Consider the following 22,303-nt stretch of genomic DNA (forward strand, 5'->3'; position numbering starts at 1 on the left):
AACATTTAATACTCTAGGCAGCATTATTTAGATTCAAGAAATGTAGGAAGTGTGTAGATTAAATGGCAGAACCCCCATCATACTAGAGGTGGGAACAGTAAGGTGCAGATAAATTTAGCTGTCTATTTGACTAAGCAGATAATTATCTCCGAAGAGCTCACACAAAAAAATACACTAATCCTTAAAACATAGTTGCACAGCGGGTCATTGAGAAACTCTGCAAAACACACCCAAGAGAAAAACAACTTAAGCAATCTAACATATTTATTGCCAAGGTCATAACCCAAAATCAAATTCTTAAAAGAGGCCTGTACTTCACATATGTAAAACAGATATGCTTATTACTAAATAATAAAAAGGAGGATTATGTAATGGAGTGGGCAATGCACAGATGTTGATTGCCAGTAGCAAAATCTATTTTTATTCTTAAAATAAAGCTATACACTTTTTTGTGCATATAGTAATGGCTTAAAACATTGCTGTTCGAAGCAGAATAATGCATCTGTATAACAAATATAAAGTTGTATGGATAGACCACACTACAGCTCCCAGAGATAAGATGACAGCAAAGACTCACAGGCCTCTAATAAAGACATAATTAAAACAGTGCTTAGTCAAGGAGACATCATTTCTGTCATTTATAGAATATGAAATAAAATGTTCATGTAATGGTCACAGAGCCAGACATTTGTCAACTGGTAGGAAGCGAAGAGTTCTCATTGACATGATGCTTTTTTCTATGCTTCTGTAGTAATTGCTTGTCAGGAGATGAATACTGGCAAACACTGCATTTGAACATCTCCCCAGTGTGGTGGCGACGTATGTGTAGGTCAAGACTTTTCTTCTGAATACTGCAAACAAAAGTATTGTTATATTGGAGATTTACAAAGTGAAAGGTTATGTTAATGCCAAGTACAAGAAAGCTGGACCAGCTGCTACCATATCATACAAACTAATCCTTAGTACAGTACTTCTAGAAAACCACTCTATCTTCGTTGCACAATTTTGACTGTGTGTTTTCCACCATTCCCTGTGTAGTGAACAATGTTGTTAATACAGGAAACTTATACACATTCATGAATCATATGAGATTAAGTTGTATTTCAGGTTTAAATGGACATTACGGATGGATCTTGTTAAAGGGAAATGACATCATTCTTATTTTGAATACAAAAAGATATTTCATAAAATGCTTACAGTGCAATAAAACAAGTTTACCGTCAAGTTTGAGGGATGTTTGCTTCAAAGGTTAAATTATTGGCAAATATAAGCAAGTAATCAGCCATTTCATATAAATATTTTGTCCACCAGAATCCACAGATAGATCATTTCACCTTGACAGCATGGCAGAGCTCATATTCATGTTAATGAAAATGCTATGGGGGGCAGGGATAGGTAATGAAAATGGCTGCAAGTGGTGGTGGTGGTGGGAGCGGGGGTATGAGCGAGTGGGAGTTAGTGAAAATGGTTGCAGAGGGGGAGGTACTACCCTAATGTAACTATGTGAGGAAAGAAGTGATGAGCAATACCACCTGAATCGATACTAATCACATGGATAAAATTTGTGGCATTGCTGTATTTATTACCAAGTACTTTTCCGAAATCCCATCACCCTAAATTTTTACACCCTGATATAATAAGCAAATTATCTCACAGATAATTTATTTTCCTCTAAATACTCAATGCCAGTCCTTAATGATGGATTGTCCCTTATTCAGCTAAATAGAGACAACAAAAAAGGTTGACACCTCGGAAGGTATACAATGCGACTCCTCCTTCCACTACTCTAACTTCCCAAGCTCTCAAAGCAACAATCACCTAGAAAATGGGAGGGTCTATTATGGCTGCCATGAAGTATTTAAAGGAAAATTTTTTATCAGTGAGTATATAATTTGCTTATATCCTCTTCTTACCCCATGGCAGCCTGTACTGATGGGATGTACCCAAGCAATACTCTGAGATGGGTTAAACAGGAATAATCAGTATAAAAAAATAGAGATACATATAAAAGTATTTTATTGTTGACAGCTTGGAGAATTGTTCTTCAAAATGGGATGTGTCTTCTGTTGCTGTCACATCAAGATGTTTGGAAAAAGTTTATAAGCAAAGTCCAGCCTGCAGCTCTCGTTAGTCATAGTCCAAAGCCTGAGCTCTATGTGCCCATGAGGTTGCCACTGTCCTTGTTGAATGTGCCCTCAATAGTTTTGACACCTCCTGCTTATTCCTCTTAGTAGTATCACTGTTCGGATTCATCTTGCTAGTGTGTCTTTTATTGATTTATTGCCCTCGTTGTGGACCTTGCAGGATTACAAATAGATGATCCAATTTTCTAGATTCCTCTGTTCTTGAAATATAAATTGAGATTGCTCTCACCAAGTCCAGTGTGTTCTGGAAAAAAAGTCTGGAAGCACAATTTTCTGGTTTATATGGAAAGCGGAGGTAGAAAGTCCAGGTTGTTCTCATCATTACTTTGTCACTGTGTATGTTAAGGAATGGTTCTTTTCAACATAATGCTTGATCTTCTGGCAGATGTGATTACCACCAAAAAGAAGACATTGGAGTAACACTTCTGCATAGGGTCAAACAATTTTGGTTTTGATACTAGAGACTCTAGTACTAAAGGTTCCATGGTGCCATTAATTTAATGCAAGGACGAATCATTTTAGCTGCTTGGAGAAATTTTTCCACTAAATTATCTGCCACTATTTTTGTCCAGGAACACACTGAGCTAAAATGTGTACTTGTGAGGAAACGAAAGGACCCTCATCACCCAGACAAACTGTACCTCACAATAACAGGGGATGAGTTACCATCATTTTTATCCCTGATCCCCGCATCACAGACTTCATTATGATAAGAAAATGTGTCCTAATTAATGTCCAGTCAAAAGGGACAAATACATTTTATATATTCAGTTATGTTCCAAATGTGCCTGCATTATGTACAGTGATGTCGATATGCAATTATTGTTCATACTATTAAACGGTCACTAATTATATTGCAAAATGTAGTCAGGACGTTGGCTCAGCTACTATATTCCCTGGGTCAGCTGAAACTGTCATGTTATCATTATCTGCAGTGAGTATTTTCTATCAGGAACCATTGTGTCCAAGGTGGTTCCTTAATTAATATTCAGCAATATATTAAATTAGTAAATTAAACACATTTTTGTTCCCTGTTTTTATTATTATTATTAATTTTTATTTATAGGGCGCCACAAAGTATCCGTAGCGCCGTACAAGGACAAACAATGGCACAGTACAAGGTGAAACAGCACAGTACAAGTAACAGTAAGCACTATAACTCTGGGGGCTCAGGCACAGCATGAAAGAGAGGGAGGGAGGGGAAAAGTGAGTATAGGCAGGTAACTATGGCCCAAGAGGGTGGGCACGGATGACAGGTTGAGAGTCACTGAGGGGAGCAGAGAGAAGCGAGAGGAGACAGAGGGCAGAGGGTTGGAGAGGAGGTGAGCTGAGTAGCTGGAGAGCGCAGTTAAAGTGATGGAAACAGAAGGTAGGAGAGCCCTGCTCAAAGGAGCGAACAATCTAAAGGGAGGGGAAGACACACAGACACATGGATGAGACGGAGAGACGGGAGAAACCGAGACGAAGTTGAGGAAGGGGGAGAAGGGAAGAAGGGATGAGAAAGAGAGGTAGCCGACCGGTGGGAGTTTAGGCATGTTTGTATGTAGACCTAATAAATTATGCCTGCTACAATAATTAGCAAACATGCTATGATCCCTTTGGTCGAGGATTTAAGGATTTTAAGGATATAATCTAGACACTATATCCTTTCTTGTATCTACCAGACCTCCTAAGTATTTAGGAGTTGTGAAGGTATTAAATGACTTGTCCAAATATTATCCAGCCATGCTTCTGTAACAGGACGATTACTTTGTGTTTGCTGATTTGGGTTAGAGATGCTCACTGACCCCCGTGAAGTGGTTTTGGATCTGGATTAGCTTCGTGTTTTGGTAAAACCACCCTTGTGTGTTTTGGCTTGGCTTTTTTTGATCCTACTTTATTATTAACCTCAATAACACTAATTTTAACTCATTTGCAGTCAATTTTGACCACCTCACAGGTCACATTATTATTTTCATACACTTTAGGACAAATAATGCAACGACCTGGCTGGATACTAAGCGACAGAGCAATGACAAACACACGGCAGTTCCTACCATATCTAGGACACATTGGCATACAGCAGTGGCAGAAAAGAAAAGTAAGAAGAAAAGCCTGCAAGGCCTAGTATTTGTATTTCAGCAATGAAAATTAGCAATGGAGCTCTTTTCTTTAGGTGTATATAACACCATACACATTTTTGTGCAAATCAAATTTAGAAGAAAAGCCTGCAAGGACTAGTAGTTGTATTTCTGCAATGCGAATTACCAATGGAGCTCTCCTTTGTGTGTTACCTATATAACACAGTAGAATTGGACTGCAGAATTACATCAAACCTGTAAGCACTATCATTTGTATTTTTCTGCAATGAGATTTAACACTGGAGCTATATAGCTCTCCTGAATGTCATGGATTACTTTCTTTAACACTGCTACCCCCTCCTCTTTCAATTCTATCTATTTGCCTGCCCAATGCTCTACTCTCTATGCTACCCCTTCTGTGTCCCTCTCTCAAATGGCGCTAGATCGCCGTGGAGGGCGGTATTTATAGATTCCAAAACTTGCGAGATCCGACGATGTCACAATGACGTTTTGCCTCGCTTTCGATCCCAAAAAAGCGGGAAAGTACCAAGCTTACTCAGCTTGGTACTCGGATCCCCTAATTTCAGGTATGTTCAGTTTCCGAGGAACCGAGCCTGAGCATCTGTAATTTGGGTGCAGTGTTGACTTCCGTACTACCAAGATGTCATCTAGGTATGGGTATACTGCAATCCCCTGTTCTCTGATAAACACCATAAATACTACCAATACCTTGGTAATTATCCTATTGGCTGTAGATTAGAGATGGCCACTGACCCCCGTGTTTTGGTTTTGTATTCGGTTTTGGATCTGGATTACCATAGTGTTTTGGTTTTGCAAAACTGCCATTGCGTGTTTTGGCTTTGTTTTGCTATTTTGTTGGAAAATCAATATTTTTGGGGCTAAAATAACCCAATTTAGTGCTCCACCTGTTTCATAGATAAGTAATCTAATTGTAAAGCTAATAAATGATCAAAAAAACAGTTTAATTCCTGGTAGGTAGGCCTTCATTTATTCTACACACAAAACAGATTGTCTTCCTCTCCATCTATGCATATTGGCAATGCAGCCATCATCTTTGGATGTATATTACACCCTACACTTATAGTTAAATATGTAAAGAAATGGAAAAGGGCAGTTTGCTTTCTGTCTCTATAGGCCCCCCTCCACTTGTTGAAAAAAACAAAAAATTCAGCCGTTATAGACTGTACAATATTAATTGAAATGGACAACGGCAGTTTGGTTTCTGGCTCTCTAGGCCCCCCTCCACTTGTCGAAAATACAAAAAAATTCAGCCATTATAGACTGTACAATATTAAGAGAAATGGACAAAGTCAGTTTGGGGTCACTGTCTATGACACCCTACCCTTAAGGATAAACTGCCCAAACAGCAGCCTTTCAAGATGGTAAGTGATATGGAAATGCCACAAGTCCCTTTCCTCTTTGGGGGTAGATTGCACCCTACACTTACATAGAAAGTTTTAAAAAGACTATCAATTCATCGCCGCTTGAATCCGCCATTAGAGAACAGTCAGTGCTTGGATGTCTTGGATGGTGAAATCCTTCCTCGTGGAAGATGTAGTTCATTTTTAAAAACATCATTTTCTCCACATTTTTGGGAAGTAGCCTTCTACGGCGATCACTGACTAAGTTCCCTGCTGTGCTGAACACTCGTTCAGAGTACACACTGGAGGGTGGGCAGCTTAAGTATTGCAAAGCAAGTTTGTACATGGGTTTCTAAATGGCCTGCTTTTCTTCCCAGTAAGGAAAGGGACTGTCTGAAATTTCCATATCAACTACCTCTTGAAGGTAATCCTCCACCATCCTTTGCATGTTTATACTCATATTGGATGGAGTTATGGGCAAAGGGACACATTTTTTTTGAAAAATCCTTCAAACCAGCCCAGGGGGTAAATGTATTAATGTCCGGATTCTTCAACTCCGGGGTGTTCAGCGTATTCGGCGATTAAATTTAAAGCGGCGCTGCATTGTAAAGGGAAGTTTCCCTTTACAATGCAGCGCCGCTTTAAATTTAATCGCCGAAGACGCTGAACACCCCGGAGTTGAAGAATCCGGACATTAATACATTTACCCCCAGATGTTAAATTGTTCTGGTCTGCCCCCTGCGTCTTCCCTGCTTCTTTTTGGGAAATTTAATTTTTTACGAGCAGCAGCAGCTTGAGAAAGTGAAGGAGGACACGTCGTCAAGCAGAGGCCCAGTTCAGCGGCCAACTTGCTGAGCAATAGCTCCTTGCAAAAGTTCACATCTCGCTCATTTACAAGTAAAGACTCAATGTAGGTCTTAAACCTTGGATCAAGCACAGTGGCCAAAACGTACTGATCAGAGTTCAAGATCTTAATAACTCGAGGATCATTGTGAAGCGAATGAAGTACTTGATCGACAAGGCCAACATACTTTGCGGAATTGCTTGCTTTCAGCTCCTCCTTCATTTTCTCAAGCTGCTTTTCCAATAGTCTAATTAAAGGAATGACTTGGCTCAAACTAGCAGAGTCTGCACTCACCTCACACGTCACAACTTCAAATGGTTTCAGCACCTTGCACAGCACTAAAAGGATTCCCCACTGTGCAAGAGTGAAATACATCCCCCCTCCTTTCCCAATGTCATGGCTTGTGCAATATTCTTGGATGGCTTTGCGCTGTTCCTCCATCCTCTGAAGCATGTACAGGGTGGAATTTCATCTAGTTACCACCTCTTGCTTAAGTTGGTGGCAGGGCAAGTTAAACTGCCCTTGGAGCTGCTGTAATCTCCTACATGCTGTGGCTGAATGCCTGAAATTTTACGGGCCACCGAAAGCATCTCCCGCACCTCACGGTTATTTCGTAGTAAGCTCTGCACCACCAAGTTGATGGTGTGAGCAAATTAGGGAATGTGTTGGAAATCACCCAGCTGTAATGCTCGCACTATATTGTTGGCGTTATCAGAAATGACATACCCTGGGGAGAGTTCAAGTGGTATAAGCCATGTATCAATCACATCTCTCAGTTTGCGTAACAAATTGTCAGCTGTATGCCTGTTAGTGAAGCCGGTAATACAAAAGAGTGGCCTGCCTGTGACAAATGTTACGTAGTGGTGTACATGCTACTGCTGTTCCTGCTGGTGAAGGTGAATGACCAAACCAGTGAGTTGTCACAGTCATATAGTCTTTGGTTTGGCCACTTCCACTTGTCTACATTATCTGTGGTTAAATGGACAGTGGGCAGAATGGCATTTTTCAGCGCAATCTCTACATTTTTACACACTTTTTTGGTATAGTTGTGGAATTGCTTTATGGGAGAAATGGTGTCGCGATGGAATTCTGTAACGCGGACACAAAACCTCAATTAACTGTGAAAAACCAGCTGCGTTTATTGTGGAGATTGGACGCAGATCTAACACTAACATTGCAGCCATGGCGTCTGTGATTCGCTTGGCGACTGGGTGACTGCTGTCATATTTGCTTCCCCTAGCAAATGATTGTTTCACAGTTTATTGCTGAAATGTAGGACTGCTCATTTTCTTGACCTGCCTCTGGGCTGACGATTCACCCCCAGCAGCAGCAGCGGGACTAACGCTTTCTTCAGAGGAATCAATAATAGTGCAGGAGTCATCCAACCTTAATAAGTGGGATGCCGGGCTAACTCCGAGCGCTACTGAGGATATTGATGAGGATGGTGTGGTGGGTGTATTTTGTAGCAGTCGGGATGTCGGTGAGCGGAGGGTCTTAGCTGATGATGGAGTGCTTGTAATTTTTTGGTAAGAACTTTCAACTTTTCCCAACACTTTGCCATTAACTCTCGTTAAATGGCGTAACATAGACGAGGTTCCAAGATGGTTAAGGTCCCTCCCTCGACTGACTGTGGCTTGACAATTGTTGTCTGGATTTGCGTAGAAATAATTCCACACATAAGAAGTGGATTTTTTTGTTTTATGCCCAGGCATGACAATGGCCTTTTTCTTGTCACGTGCCAGAACTGCTGCCACTGGTGCAGGACTTACACAAACAACCTCATCCTCATCAACATCCTCATTAGCGCCCTCGTCGCCTACACAAATCTCCCCCTCATCCTCTTCTAATTCCAAAGTGGCATCCTCAATTTGTGTATCACCGGCTACACTCGGGCTATTAAGGCACACATCAGCAGAATGCTCACGATTAGACATCCCACTGTTGGATGGACTCTCCACAGGGATTGGTGTCATTTGTGACTCAGAGCAAACATTATCCTCTAATGCCTTACTGTTATCTTGCAGCTCGGCTTTGACGCGTAACAGTAGTTGTGCACCAATTGTAGGCTCCGTAACTTTTTGGGATCTGCCACTAATAGCCAAAGGTGAAGGCCTCATTCTCTCTTTGCCACTGCGTGTGTAGAATGGCATGTTGGCAATTTTTTTTTATCAGCACTTAACTTTTGCTCAGTAACACTTCTTTTTCGCTTCAACACCTTAAATTTTTTATTTTTTTTTGTTTTTTGGACTGATTTCGAAACACTGTAGTTTGACATCGCCTTGCCCAGGTGACGTACTGGGAACACTAACATCAGGACTGGTGACAGAACCTGGTTGCTCATTCTGATCATATGTGGACTGCTTTGAATCCATTCTGAGCCCAAAGCACTTGTAGTGCTAAAAATTATTTGGTAAGATACTGCTGACCGATAGTAATTTTGACAGCCAGAAATATTTATGCACAATTATGGGGGACACCCCAAAAGCACTGTGGAGTGCTAAAAAATATTTGGTAAGATACTGCTGACCGATAGTAATTTTGACAGCCAGAAATATGTATGCACAATTATGGGGGACACCCCAAAAGCACTGGGGAGTGCTAAAAATTATTTGGTAGATACTGCTGGCAGATAGTAATTTTGACAGCCAGAAATATTTATACACAATTATGGGGGACACCCCAAAAGCACTGGGGAGTGCTAAAAATTATTTGGTAGATACTACTGACAGATAGTAATTTTGACACCCAGAAATATTGAGGCAAGATAATGGGGGACACCCAAAAAGCACTGGGGAGTGCCAAATATTGAGAAAAAAAAAAAAACCCTCTATCCTCCTCTCTTCTCTAGCGATTTTTGTTAGCACAATTGGAATCAGAATATTGTATTCTCTGTCCCTGCTCTAATCAGCCTGTGACTGCACCCTGCTCTCTCCCTCTGTCAAATGGCAATGGATTGCTGTGGAGGCGTGTATTTATAATCTTCAAGTATCGCGAGAACCGAGCCCCGAGATCCGACGACGTCACAATGACGTTCGGCCTCTATTTGGATTCTGAGCGGGCGGGAGAGTACCGAGCCGAGTCGGATACCCAAACTTCGGGTGGGTTTGGTTCTCGGGGAACTGAGCCCGCCCATCTCTACTGTAGATAGGCTGAACTGTAGGCATGTAAACTGGAAATGTTTCCCCAAGCAGAAGAACCTGAGGAAAGAGATGAAGGTGATGTAATTTGGCTTCCGTGACCTTCTTAATAATCATATCTAACTTACTACCAAAAAGGAGACTACCATCGAAGGTAAACGTTGATAATATATTTTTCGTTGATGGGCTGCAGTCCAAAGGCACAGCCAAAGCACTCTCCTAGCCACTTCGGTTGAGGCTATGCCTCTAGCTGAAAACGTAATTGAAGAGTCCTCGCCATAAGAATACTCATATTCAAGTAAGGAGACCTCCTGCATGCTGTCCAGTTCCATACATATTTGCTACCTGTACCTTTTAACCTCTTGGTTAGCCTTGAGCTATCCCTTGACACAACATACTTAATCATCCATCCAGTCAATTCTTTAAACTGTTCCAGATGTTTCTTTAGAATTGTTAGGCAGATCCTTGTCACAGGGTCCACATATTCAGTTATGAGTTTTACTGGTCTTTTTCCCAAACGTACAGAAAATGAGGAATGTATCAGAATTTCAACCCAATTCTAATCTATGACTAAATACTTCTGGCTATAGACTTACCTAGAATGGGTGGGTTCTGAATCCATGCTGCAGGCTGTGCAGCAGACTCACCAGTGCTATGCTCCCAGTCAGGTCGACACAGAGTTACCAGTGACCCCAGGAGTGACATCAGCTGCTCTGGAATGTGCTACCTGATGACATGACATTGGAGTCCTTTTATGCCACCGGAACCCAAAACTAATTCCAGAACAAAAGATGGTAGAATTGCTGCCTGGGGAGATACGCCAGTGCCAGTGGGCTTGCCAATCCTGGTTCGATGCCAAGACTCTACGGTTTTTAGCGGAAACAGTTAGGTAAGTCCACTCAATAAAAACACTATCTACACTACCACGGCATTACTCACGTATGAAGAGACAGGAAAAAGACAAGTGATAGAAGGAAAAGTCACATTATATACCATTCAGGGTGTTACCATTGTATCTTTCTTTACCCCGCTAAATAAGATCAGTAAGGGCTGCCATGAACATTACAGCTTCAAAAAACAGAATGTAAGAGAAAGGAATTGGACTGGTTGCATGCAATATAAAATTACACTGCTTCTTTTAACACAGCTGTCGGCGGTTTGTATTTAATGGATTTTTTATTATGTAGAAAGAGAATATATAAAAACTCACCAACTATAAGAACAGTGCTGACATTTGTAAGGCTTCTCGCTGGTGTGAGTTCTGACATGCCGCAGCAAAGAACTGCCATCAATTGAAGCGTAGGAACATAGCTCACATTTAAAAGGCTTTTCACCTACAAACAAAAGAAAATAAAATACATAGCAAAATAAAAACAAACATTTATTTATTAGTGTTACAACTAGAGATGGTCACTGACCCCCGTGTTTTGGTTTTGGATTCGGTTTTGGATCTGGATTACCGTCGTGTTTTGGTTTTGGTTTTGGTTTTGCAAAACTGCCATTGCGTGTTTTGGTTTTGGTTTTGGTTTTGTTTGGTTTTGTTTTGCTATTTTTTTGGAAAATCCATGTTTTTGGGCCTAAATTAACCCAATTTAGTGCTCCAACTGTTTTAGAGACAAGTAATCTAATTGTTGAGGTAATAAATCATCCAAAAAAACAGTTTAATTCTTCGTTGGTAGGCCTATTCTACACACAAAACAGATTGTCTTCCTCTCCATCTATGCATATTGGCAATGCAGCCATCGTCTTTGAATGTATATTACACCCTACACTTATAGTTAAATATGTAAAGAAATGGAAAAAGCCAGTTTGGTTTCTGTCTCTCAAGGCCCCCCTCCACTTGTATAAAATACCAAAAAATTCAGCCATTATAGACTGTACAATATTAATTGACATGGAGAAAGCCAGTTTGGTTTCTGTCTCTCTAGGCCCCCCTCCACTTGTATAAAATACTAAAAAATTCAGCCATTATAGACTGTACAATATTAATTGACATGGAGAAAGACAGTTTGGTTTCTGTCTCTCTAGGCCCCCCTCCACTTGTATAAAATACAAACAAATCCAGCCGTTATAGACTGTACAATATTAATTGACATGGAGAAAGCCAGTTTGGTTTCTGTCTCTCTAGGCCCCCCTCCACTTGTATAAAATACTAATAAATTCAGCCGTTATATACTGTACAATATAAATTGAAATGGACAAAGGCAGTTTGGTATCTGTCTGCATCAGATCCTCTCTCCACTAGGAGTAAAATAGAAAACTATTCAGCCGTTATATAATCTAGAATATAAATAGAAATTGAGAAAGGCAATTTGGTATCTGTCTGCATCATAATCATCAACATCATCATTAGCGCGCTCGTCGCCTACACAAATCTCCCCCTCATCCTCTTCTAATTCCAAAGTGGCATCCTCAATTTGGGTATCACCGGCTACACTCAGGCTATTAAGGCACACATCAGCAGAATGCTCACGATTAGACATCCCACTGTTGGATGGACTCTCCACAGGGATTGTTGTCATTTGTGAATCAGAGCAAATATTCTCCTGTAATGCCTCACTGTTATCTTGCAGCTCGGCTTTGACGCGTAACAGTAGTTGTGCACCAATTGTAGGCTGGCTAACTTTTTGGGATCTGCCACTAATAGCCAAAGGTGAAGGCCTCATTCTCTCTTTGCCACTGCGTGTGTAGAATGGCATGCTTGCAAATTTTTTTTTATCGTCACTTAACTTTTGCTCAGTTACACTTCTTTTTCGCTTCAATACAGTAAATTTTTTTTTGGTTTTTGTTTTTTGCACTAATTTGAAAACACTCTGTTGTTTGACATCGCCTTGGCCAGATGACGTACTGGGAACACTAACATCAGGACTGGTGACAGAACCTGGTTGCTCATTCAGATCATATGTGGACTGCTTTGAATCCATTCTGAGCGCAAACCACTGGGTAGTGCTAAAAATTATTTAGTAGATACTGCTGACAGTTATGACTTTTGACAGCCAGAAATATTAATGCACAATTAGGGAGGACACCCCAAAAGCACTGAGGAGTGCTAAAAATTATTTAGTAGATACTGCTGACAGATATGACTTTTGACAGCCAGAAATATTAATGCACAATTAGAGAGGACACCCCAAAAACACTGAGGAGTGCTTAAAATTATTGAGTAGATACTGCTGACAGATATGACTTTTGACAGCCAGAAATATTAATGCACAATTAGAGAGGACACCCCAAAAACACTGAGGAGTGCTTAAAATTATTGAGTAGATACTGCTGACAGATATGACTTTTGACAGCCAGAAATATTAATGCACAATTAGAGAGGACACCCCAAAAACACTGAGGAGTGCTAACATTTATTGAGTAGATACTGCTGACAGATATGACTTTTGACAGCCAGAAATATTAATGCACAATTAGGGAGGACACCCCAAAAACACAGAGGAGTGCTAAAATTTATTGAGTAGATACTGCTGACAGATATGACTTTTGACAGCCAGAAATATTAATGCACAATTAGAGAGGACACCCCAAAAACACTGAGGAGTGCTTAAAATTATTGAGTAGATACTGCTGACAGATATGACTTTTGACAGCCAGAAATATTAATGCACAATTAGAGAGGACACCCCAAAAACACTGAGGAGTGCTTAAAATTATTGAGTAGATACTGCTGACAGATATGACTTTTGACAGCCAGAAATATTAATGCACAATTAGAGAGGACACCCCAAAAACACTGAGGAGTGCTAACATTTATTGAGTAGATACTGCTGACAGATATGACTTTTGACAGCCAGAAATATTAATGCACAATTAGAGAGGACACCCCAAAAACACTGAGGAGTGCTAACATTTATTGAGTAGATACTGCTGACAGATATGACTTTTGACAGCCAGAAATATTAATGCACAATTAGAGAGGACACCCCAAAAACACTGAGGAGTGCTAACATTTATTGAGTAGATACTGCTGACAGATATGACTTTTGACAGCCAGAAATATTAATGCACAATTAGAGAGGACACCCCAAAAACACTGAGGAGTGCTAACATTTATTGAGTAGATACTGCTGACAGATATGACTTTTGACAGCCAGAAATATTAATGCACAATTAGAGAGGACACCCCAAAAACACTGAGGAGTGCTAACATTTATTGAGTAGATACTGCTGACAGATATGACTTTTGACAGCCAGAAATATTAATGCACAATTAGGGAGGACACCCCAAAAACACAGAGGAGTGCTAAAATTTATTGAGTAGATACTGCTGACAGATATGACTTTTGACAGCCAGAAATATTAATGCACAATTAGAGAGGACACCCCAAAAACACTGAGGAGTGCTTAAAATTATTGAGTAGATACTGCTGACAGATATGACTTTTGACAGCCAGAAATATTAATGCACAATTAGAGAGGACACCCCAAAAACACTGAGGAGTGCTTAAAATTATTGAGTAGATACTGCTGACAGATATGACTTTTGACAGCCAGAAATATTAATGCACAATTAGAGAGGACACCCCAAAAACACTGAGGAGTGCTAACATTTATTGAGTAGATACTGCTGACAGATATGACTTTTGACAGCCAGAAATATTAATGCACAATTATGGGGGACAACCCAAAAGCGCTGGGGAGTGCCAAATATGAAGAAAAAATAATAAACCTCTATCCTCCTCTCTGCACTAGCGATTTTGGTTAGAGCAATTGCAAGAACAATATTGTATTCTTTCTCTGTCCCTGCTCTAATTAGCCTATGACTACACCCTGCTCTCTCCCTCTGTCAAATGGCGATGGATTGCTGTGGAGGCGTGTATTTATAAAGTTGAAGTATCGCGAGAACCGAGTCCCGAGATCCGACGACGTCACAATGACGTTCGGCCTCGATTTGGATTCGGAATTGGCGGGAGAGTACCGAGCTGCTCAGCTCGGTACTCGGATACCCAAAGTTCGGGTGGGTTCGGTTCTCGGAGAACCGGACCCGCCCATCTCTAGTTACAACAGTCAGAGATGATTTCACATGGAGTATACCAGACTACGGCAGGTTGCTAAGCAATGCGTGGTTATCTGTTCCTGGGTCATGCACCCTGTTGTTCCTCAGTCTGGATGTGTTACAGACAAGTCACGCTGTTCTGTGTACACTGTATACAGATGAAATCCTGTTACCCAAGTGTGTCCATCTATCTTCATTTACAAAGACATTTACATTTTAGACTGGGATTCCAGCACAATTGAAGAATGTATTGGTTTTTTTTTTATGTATCTGTCCAATCCAATCAAATGTTCAAGTTAAAAATGCTCCCAAGAGAAATAACCAGGCTAATGTGCATAAACTGAGTTTAAAGTAAGGATACCATAATAATGGCACAAAGCAAAAACAGAAAACATAAGAAACAACATTCACAATTGGAAAATTAGGAAAAATTTGGTAGCAACATTGATCCACCAAAACCACAGTATTTTAGCCACAACCATATCCCCTTTGATCAAGAACCTGAACTGCCTTGCTAAATGTGGGACTACTGCCAGGTATGCAGAATATTGATAACAATGGTACTGTACATTCAACTCTTCTGTGTGCCACTACAATTAGAGTTTAATTAATTTTTTTGTCCATCAATCCTGCACATGGGTCCATTTACTTGTAAATAGAGCATAGAAATTTAAATGAGAAATTGGGTGCATGTGGATTGACAGAATGGTCTGATTACTCTCTTATACAAGTACAGAATACACTGCACACTGATATGATCCAGTTAAAATAAGCTACAGTAACTGCATAGACCTAGGATATGGTACCATTTGAAGACTACATGATAGTGGGAAAGACCAAAAAAAAAAAAAAAGGAAACATAATTTGTGTTTAGCTTGCTTAGTTAGTAAACCTATGCTAAAAAAAAAAAATGCAATAACAACACTGATATATACTGTGCACAAATACAAAGGGAAAATAGAAAAGGAGTTTGCAGTTCCATTAATATATGTTCACTCATACTGCCATTATAATATAAAATGAATACAAATGTAGATACATAACAGCTATAAAAAGGAGCATTCATTGCTTCATAATAAATTCACTGTCCTCTCCTATTGCCTCATAAAAAGGAATTCAGTTCATAAATGTAATGTTCCAAAATACAATTGAAAACAATCTGATGGAAAGCCACAGCACAAAAACACAATTGCGTAGAAATTAAGTGGTGGCTCGTGGTCATAAAAAAAAAACCAAGGTTTACAGCAAAAACAGTTTTGCATATGCACATTACTCAGCAGACTGTAAGAAATGAAAACTATAATTAAAGGGTAAAATGAGCCTTCTCTTTTCTAAACCATGGTCTTAATAGAAAGCCTGCCGACAAATCCATGACGCTTATTCATACCTGCCAACTTTCTTCAGCTCTCTTCTGGGAGCCTGCCGTTGGAGGTGGGCGTGAGGGGGCAGGGCGCCAAAAATCACGTCATTTTTGGACCCGTCCCCTGTGACTTAATGACGTGGGGCCAAAACGCAGCGATTCACTGGGAATTGCCGCGTTTGGGACCTAATTCTGCCCACTTCACTAGGAAGTGGGCACTTCCTAGTGAAGTGGGCAGAATTCAGGAGATTGCCACACTCGTCCGGGAGACTCTCGCAAAATGCGGAGCCTAGCGGACATTCCGGGAGAGTTGGCAAGTATGGGCTTATTGGTCTTCTTGCTACATTTAGAAAAATCAAACAAAGTTTACTAAATTTTTAGTAAGTTATATTAGTAGGATAATTACTATACACTTCATTTACTGGTAATGCTAGCATATCAGACTCCACTGGTTCCTGGGAATCAAACGTTATAGCAGCACAGTACAGATTGGGAATTATTTAACCCTGTGTGTGTGCACAAGAGGTGCTCCTAAACAACTGCTCTTGCAAATGTTTATGCAATTATGCTCCAATTGACTGGAATCTCAAAATGCTAGGACTAAAATTGATTGTTATGACAATTATGTGGTTGCTCTTAGCATATACAGTACAGCACTGTGCAACAGACTTCGGGAAACATGGCAGTCCTTCTATTACAAAAGCTGAGATTATAGATTTTCAAATGCATGAAAAGATGTGTTTCAGATGGATTATTAAAAAAATACTAATATAAAAGTAGTCTTTGTTTAACTTTTGGCATTTTATATCTTAGGGTACATTCACAAAGACATTTCTTCAGGGCACACGGATCAAAACATGAAAAGGGCAAAACAGACTTTGCATGCGGAAAACTAGTATATGCACCAGTTTGCTTAGTATTCAATCTCCCAAAACACATTGCATAATGGTCAATGGTCTCTGTGCATGCCGAAGCTTCTTCTGTGTCTGATCTGTGTGAAAATGCAACAGATCACCTACAGGAGAAATATGTGAACAGGCTATTAACTATACTTGTTACAGTACTGCGAGTTCTTTCCACTAAACTTCAAAATAAATGTTTTATTGCATTGTTTTCTTAATGGAGGAATTGATTTAGCATGTTCTCCTTACTCTTGATAGCTGGTGCAGCTTTGTTGTGTATTTTTAATGGTGCACACGAAAAAAGAAGCAATGGGCGAGTACCAAATATTCCCGAGAGACCCGTCGAGAGCTGTAAACCACACCAATAGTTAGGTAATCCTGAGAAGCACAAAGCTAACATCTTAACACCAATTTCTTTTCATTAGGAGTGAGCCACACTTACTTATGTTCTATGCAGTACAATATACTTTGCCCTTGTCCCCAAGACAAATATATTACAAAAAGAAAAAAGATTTTTTAATGTATGGTTAAGTGTCAGCTATTTGTTCACATTCATCTCACCAGTATGAATTCTCATGTGCTGTTTCAGTGAAGCTTTCAGTCTGGTTTTATACTCGCAATGTTGGCAATGAAATGGCTTTTCTCCAGCATGCACTCCCATGTGCCTCTGTAGTGCCAATTTCGATGAACACTTCCTGCAGGAGAGAAAACTAACTTTGTCACAACAATAAGCTCATTTAACTAGAGTCGATGAGATCATTACTAGCGTCATCTATAGACTGGTGGAAACCAGACACACTATACAGGGGGCATGGGAAAAAAAAAAGTAATTCAACATTTAATGAATGCAATAGACACATTCTTCTCAATCATTTCACTTTATCAATGAAAACTAAAAAGGAAATATATCTTATTTACAAAAAAGAAATCTCTTTTCAATAAAACATAGGAACAGAAGTTATTTTGTAATAACCTTATTCCTCCTATACATATTTCTGTTCCATTGTGAGACAGAGCAGTCATAGTGCTTGCTCAGCTGACATAAAATGACATGCAAGTGTATGGTCTAAAGTCAGTAACCCTTAGATAGAACTAGGAAATAATTCACAATTTGCTGGGTGACACTGGCAGAGTCTGTGTGGAGTTTGCACCATCACCCAGTGTTTGCATGATTTTTCCCAACTGCTCCAGTTTAATCCCACAGTCTAAAAATATACTGGTGGGTTAATTGGCTTCAGACAAATTGGACCCTAGCATATGTGCGTGTTTTTGGGTGATGGGAATTTAAACTAAAGGCTCAAATGGAGTAGGGAATGATGTGAATGAAAGTACTGTGCGATGTGTTGGCACTATACAAATAAACAACCACCAACAGAAACAACCACCAACAGAAACGACCACAACATCCTAACAGTCTCTTTTTGGACAGTGGATCAATAATGACATATGGTTCTATTTTGTTTTGTTTTTCATCGCCTCCAATTTGTAATTGATATGTTACATCAAGTTTTCAACAGGTTCAAAAAAAGTACCCATGTATAATCCTTTTCTCTTTATTTTAACGGTCAAATCTGCTTAACAACATGGTAGATTAGGATCGGGAGATTTGCAATTAAAATATAGACTAGATATCTGCAATGATTGATTAGATAAACTATTCAAACGTTTGCTTCCACTAATGAAGAAAATCTCTTAACTTCTGCATTCAGGTGATGGCATTGTGTGGGAATGAGTATACAGCAGAAGCCTCTATTGCTGTATTACTGACTTAATGTCAGCATTTTTTTTTTAGAATACAGCACAAGTGGTCCTGATCACAGATTTCCTCATCTGCAGGTACCTTCATCTAACCAACGACTGCAGATAGCTAGGCTATTTTAACTTAAAAATAACCCTAATGGGTGCTTTACATTTACCTGACCTTGCTTCAATCTACAACTTTGTTCACACATTGTAAACTGACAATATTCATATATACATCCAAAATATGTCAGTCTTACACCACCACCCATTAATACAAACCCATGAAACCTAAAAAAAACAAAAACAAAAATGGAACGCCTCAAATATGAAGCCATTGCACGTATTTTTTTTACTTTGAATATAGAATAATCAATTGTTTAAATCATAAACTCACGACAAGTAATGGAAAAACAAAATGTTGTTTTTAAATCAAAACTGGTCCAAGAAATAAGTGTGGTAACCCATAGCAATCAATATACAATGTCTGCTTCCTTTTCTAGTAGTTAGAATCCAGAGCAAGTTAACTACACAGTAATAGTTTTTTGTATTTTTAAAAAGGCGATGTGTGATAAATATGTATAGTGGACTTCTTTTGTCCTCCTAAGTGGTGGTCATGGAGAGGTGGAAATATCTGAAGAGTGCAAATGTTTAAAGGTCATAAAATGCAACCTTCTACCATTTTATAACCACCTCCTTTTGAAGAAAAACGTTCCAGTTTTTCCAAAATTAAAACTTTGTTGAGCTTAATGTATGGATTAAAGTAGACATGAGAGAGAACATTGTGACTGTTTACTACAGGCCACTTTGAGTTTGATGGTGTTTTTTTTCACATTGCTCGTAGTGAGCCTTGAAATGCTTCTTTCCCGAAAATGTTCCTGGAAGTAGCAAAATGTGTTTCATTAGAAGTACAGGATGAGAGCTCTTTGTTTAAGGGGAAAACTAGGCAGACTTGCACAAATCAAAGCACACAATGATACCAAAGTGTGTTGTGCTACATCTCATCTATTTTGTGCTTTGTAAATGAGAAATGTTGCCGATAAGGAATGTCTGCGCTGGATAGCAGTGCAATAGCTGCACCTATGATTGGGTAACAGCTAAGTGGGCACAACAACTAACAAACAAGAATTCCAGAAACAAATATACATTTATCATGGCTCCAGTTCTTGTATCACCCTGTCTATGTGGACTGCATCTGTCCCTTTATATCTTGCAATCTCCTCTCTGCTTCGCCCTCTGAGCTTAACGTCTTTTCATAGTTTCTTGCCTTCTTACACATGAGAGCTGTGTTTTCCCTTCTACATAAGTTCCTCTTCGTAGTGGTCGTTCACCCTGCTCTCTGCCTTCTACTCTCCCCTTATCATGTATTACAATCCCCTCCTGGCACTCTCCATATGTTTCCTTACTTCCTATACACACCTCATCCAACCCAGAAAAAAGCTCAGGGGAAATACCACCTAGAGTACACAGATGTAGTCATTACACGTTACAAGTTCCTAAAGAATGATGAAACATTAAAACCAAACTTTGCCACACCCTTATACCTGGCCTGAGTTTTATTGCAAAGCCAATGCTGAATATAGACTGGATATGAATAAATGTAAAATATATAGACATGCTTTCTTTGAAACTTGGATTTAAAGTGCTGCCTGCATTAAATATGGCCCAAATTCTATTACCGGAATGCTACATACTTGTCAAAGTTTCCAATCAATAATTGATAAGTTGGGTGCATGACTGCCACTTCATATAGGAGTATTTTTGACAACACAATAGTTTCTCATCAGTACAGTGGCAGGAACCTCACAACACTTCTGCTCCTTCCACTGTATCGAGGTCTGTCTTCACGGCTCATCTCCATGCCCCTCTTTGCATCAGGACAACAACCTGTTACTTAAACAATTGCACAAGTTATTGACTTCTACGAGATCAGTACATTCATGTTCAGTCATTTATGATCCTGTACAAAATCTAATGATCTGATTGGTTATCACAGACCTCAAAACAAGGATATTAAATACAAAACCGTTTTATGACCTATATGGAGCCTATAGTCTTGAATACTCTATCTCAATAGACTTTTCCCTAACCTTTAAACTATTACCTGAAAATGCACCTCCCAACGTAAACCTTACCAAATTCCCTCTGTGCTCTGTAATTAGCTTCCCCAGTCGAGATGAGCCCCTTCTGCATTACTTACAGGGGTCGGTCCCTGTAGCATTCAGAGAGTGTTAAAGTGCATATCTATATTTACAGTGATTGGCTGTGAGACTCTGGATAAGTGTGCAACTTTCCAGATCGAAGATGGTAGCACATGACTTCACATGAACCATAACTAGCCTATCACATTCTGCTCTCTTCTATTGGAATGCCCCACTCCTTTCAGTTGCCTATTGGCTTATATCATTAAATACAAAAATAAGTTCTACAAAATAAAACTTTAATCAATACTGAACCTGTGTGTATTAAATACAGTGCCAGATGTTGTTGGTCTTTTAAGATTAATACATAAAAATATATTTGCAACATTTCTTTACAATGAAATCACTGGAATGTAATTGCAACCAAATTCACTAAATGAAAAGTCTCACAATATGTATGTGAATTGCCTATTTAATAGCCATCTTCTCAATTTAATAGCTCATTATCGGTGAAGCATACAGCTTCATGCAAAGATGCCAGATGTTTGTACATGTTTATATGCACAAATAAAATAAAAAGAGAATGAAAAAAAAAATCATAACGTAAACCATGTATCAGCAAAGATTCATATGGTAAAGACTTAAACAGAGGACATAAAAACACAAACCAAAGGAATGAGAGGCAACATTCATGATCAAATGTGAGGAACACATTTGCCTGATGAATTTATACAAGAATCCTTGTAACAGACCATAATACATTATCCAGGGCAATGCAGTTGTGATAACTCTGCAGACAACACATGATCACAGTCTCAGTACTTTCCCTTGCTGGCACTTCTATCTCATGAAAGCTGTACTCGTGGCTACACAAGAGAGATAGAGAAAGAACGAGCCAAATATGATCTCACTCGCGGAAGCTAACCATGTAATCTGACTCAGCGCAGTGACTGTTCTCTCAGACAGGCATTAAAGCTGCAGCCTAATTCACCAACACAGTGAGGAATTAGCCTACTATTTATTTATTTTTATTGCATTTTTTTCTTATTTTTTTAACAAAAAAAGCCCATAACATTAGGCTATAATAAAAACAAAAAACTAAGCCCACGGAGGGGCACAAGCAGTGTCATAGGATTATAAAAATATAATCAAAATGCATTATACTTCAGGAAATAAAGGCAATCCGTACGAACTGCCTAAAATACATCATGCAATGAGGCAATAATAATAAAAATTACAAAAAAAACAAACAAAAAACATTGACATTAATAGTGATAGTGGCTGGGTGCCCGCCCCAAACACAGCATTAGGAAAGCACCACCTCCCTCAATCCTTCTGTAACATAGTGGGACGTTCTCCATCTATACCAGATCTTTTCGTATTTACCAACTAGGTTCCTATTGGTGTACATAAATCTCTCATGGCCTACTGTGTCATTAACAAGATCAATCCAATTTCCAAAACCGGCCCTCCGGAGCCATTCACTTCCTAGCGATAACCACCTTTTCCAGCATAAGTAAAGTATTAATGAGCTTATGGATGTTCTTGTCCAAGCCTAAACCAAATATACATAGTCCTGGCGTAATGGCAG

The 22,303-nt window shown here is 39.4% G+C and overlaps 1 protein-coding gene across 2 annotated transcripts in view; it reads right to left on the reverse strand.

Moving 5' to 3' along the window:
• Positions 1 to 246: 246 nt before the first annotated feature.
• Positions 247 to 22,303, reverse strand: part of LOC142158756 (uncharacterized) — a 49,250-nt gene continuing 27,193 nt past the window's right edge. For both annotated transcript variants that reach the window (XM_075213003.1, XM_075213004.1), the window contains exons 5-7: positions 17,393 to 17,526; positions 10,778 to 10,901; positions 247 to 851 (exon numbers count right to left, since the gene is read on the reverse strand). In XM_075213003.1, coding sequence (XP_075069104.1) covers positions 692 to 851; positions 10,778 to 10,901; positions 17,393 to 17,526 — 418 coding nt within the window. In that variant the 3' untranslated portion in view covers positions 247 to 691. The remainder of the gene's footprint in view (positions 852 to 10,777; positions 10,902 to 17,392; positions 17,527 to 22,303) is intronic.

Source organism: Mixophyes fleayi, chromosome 5 (genome assembly GCF_038048845.1).
Source record: "Mixophyes fleayi isolate aMixFle1 chromosome 5, aMixFle1.hap1, whole genome shotgun sequence".
NCBI classification, from domain to species: domain Eukaryota; kingdom Metazoa; phylum Chordata; class Amphibia; order Anura; family Limnodynastidae; genus Mixophyes; species Mixophyes fleayi.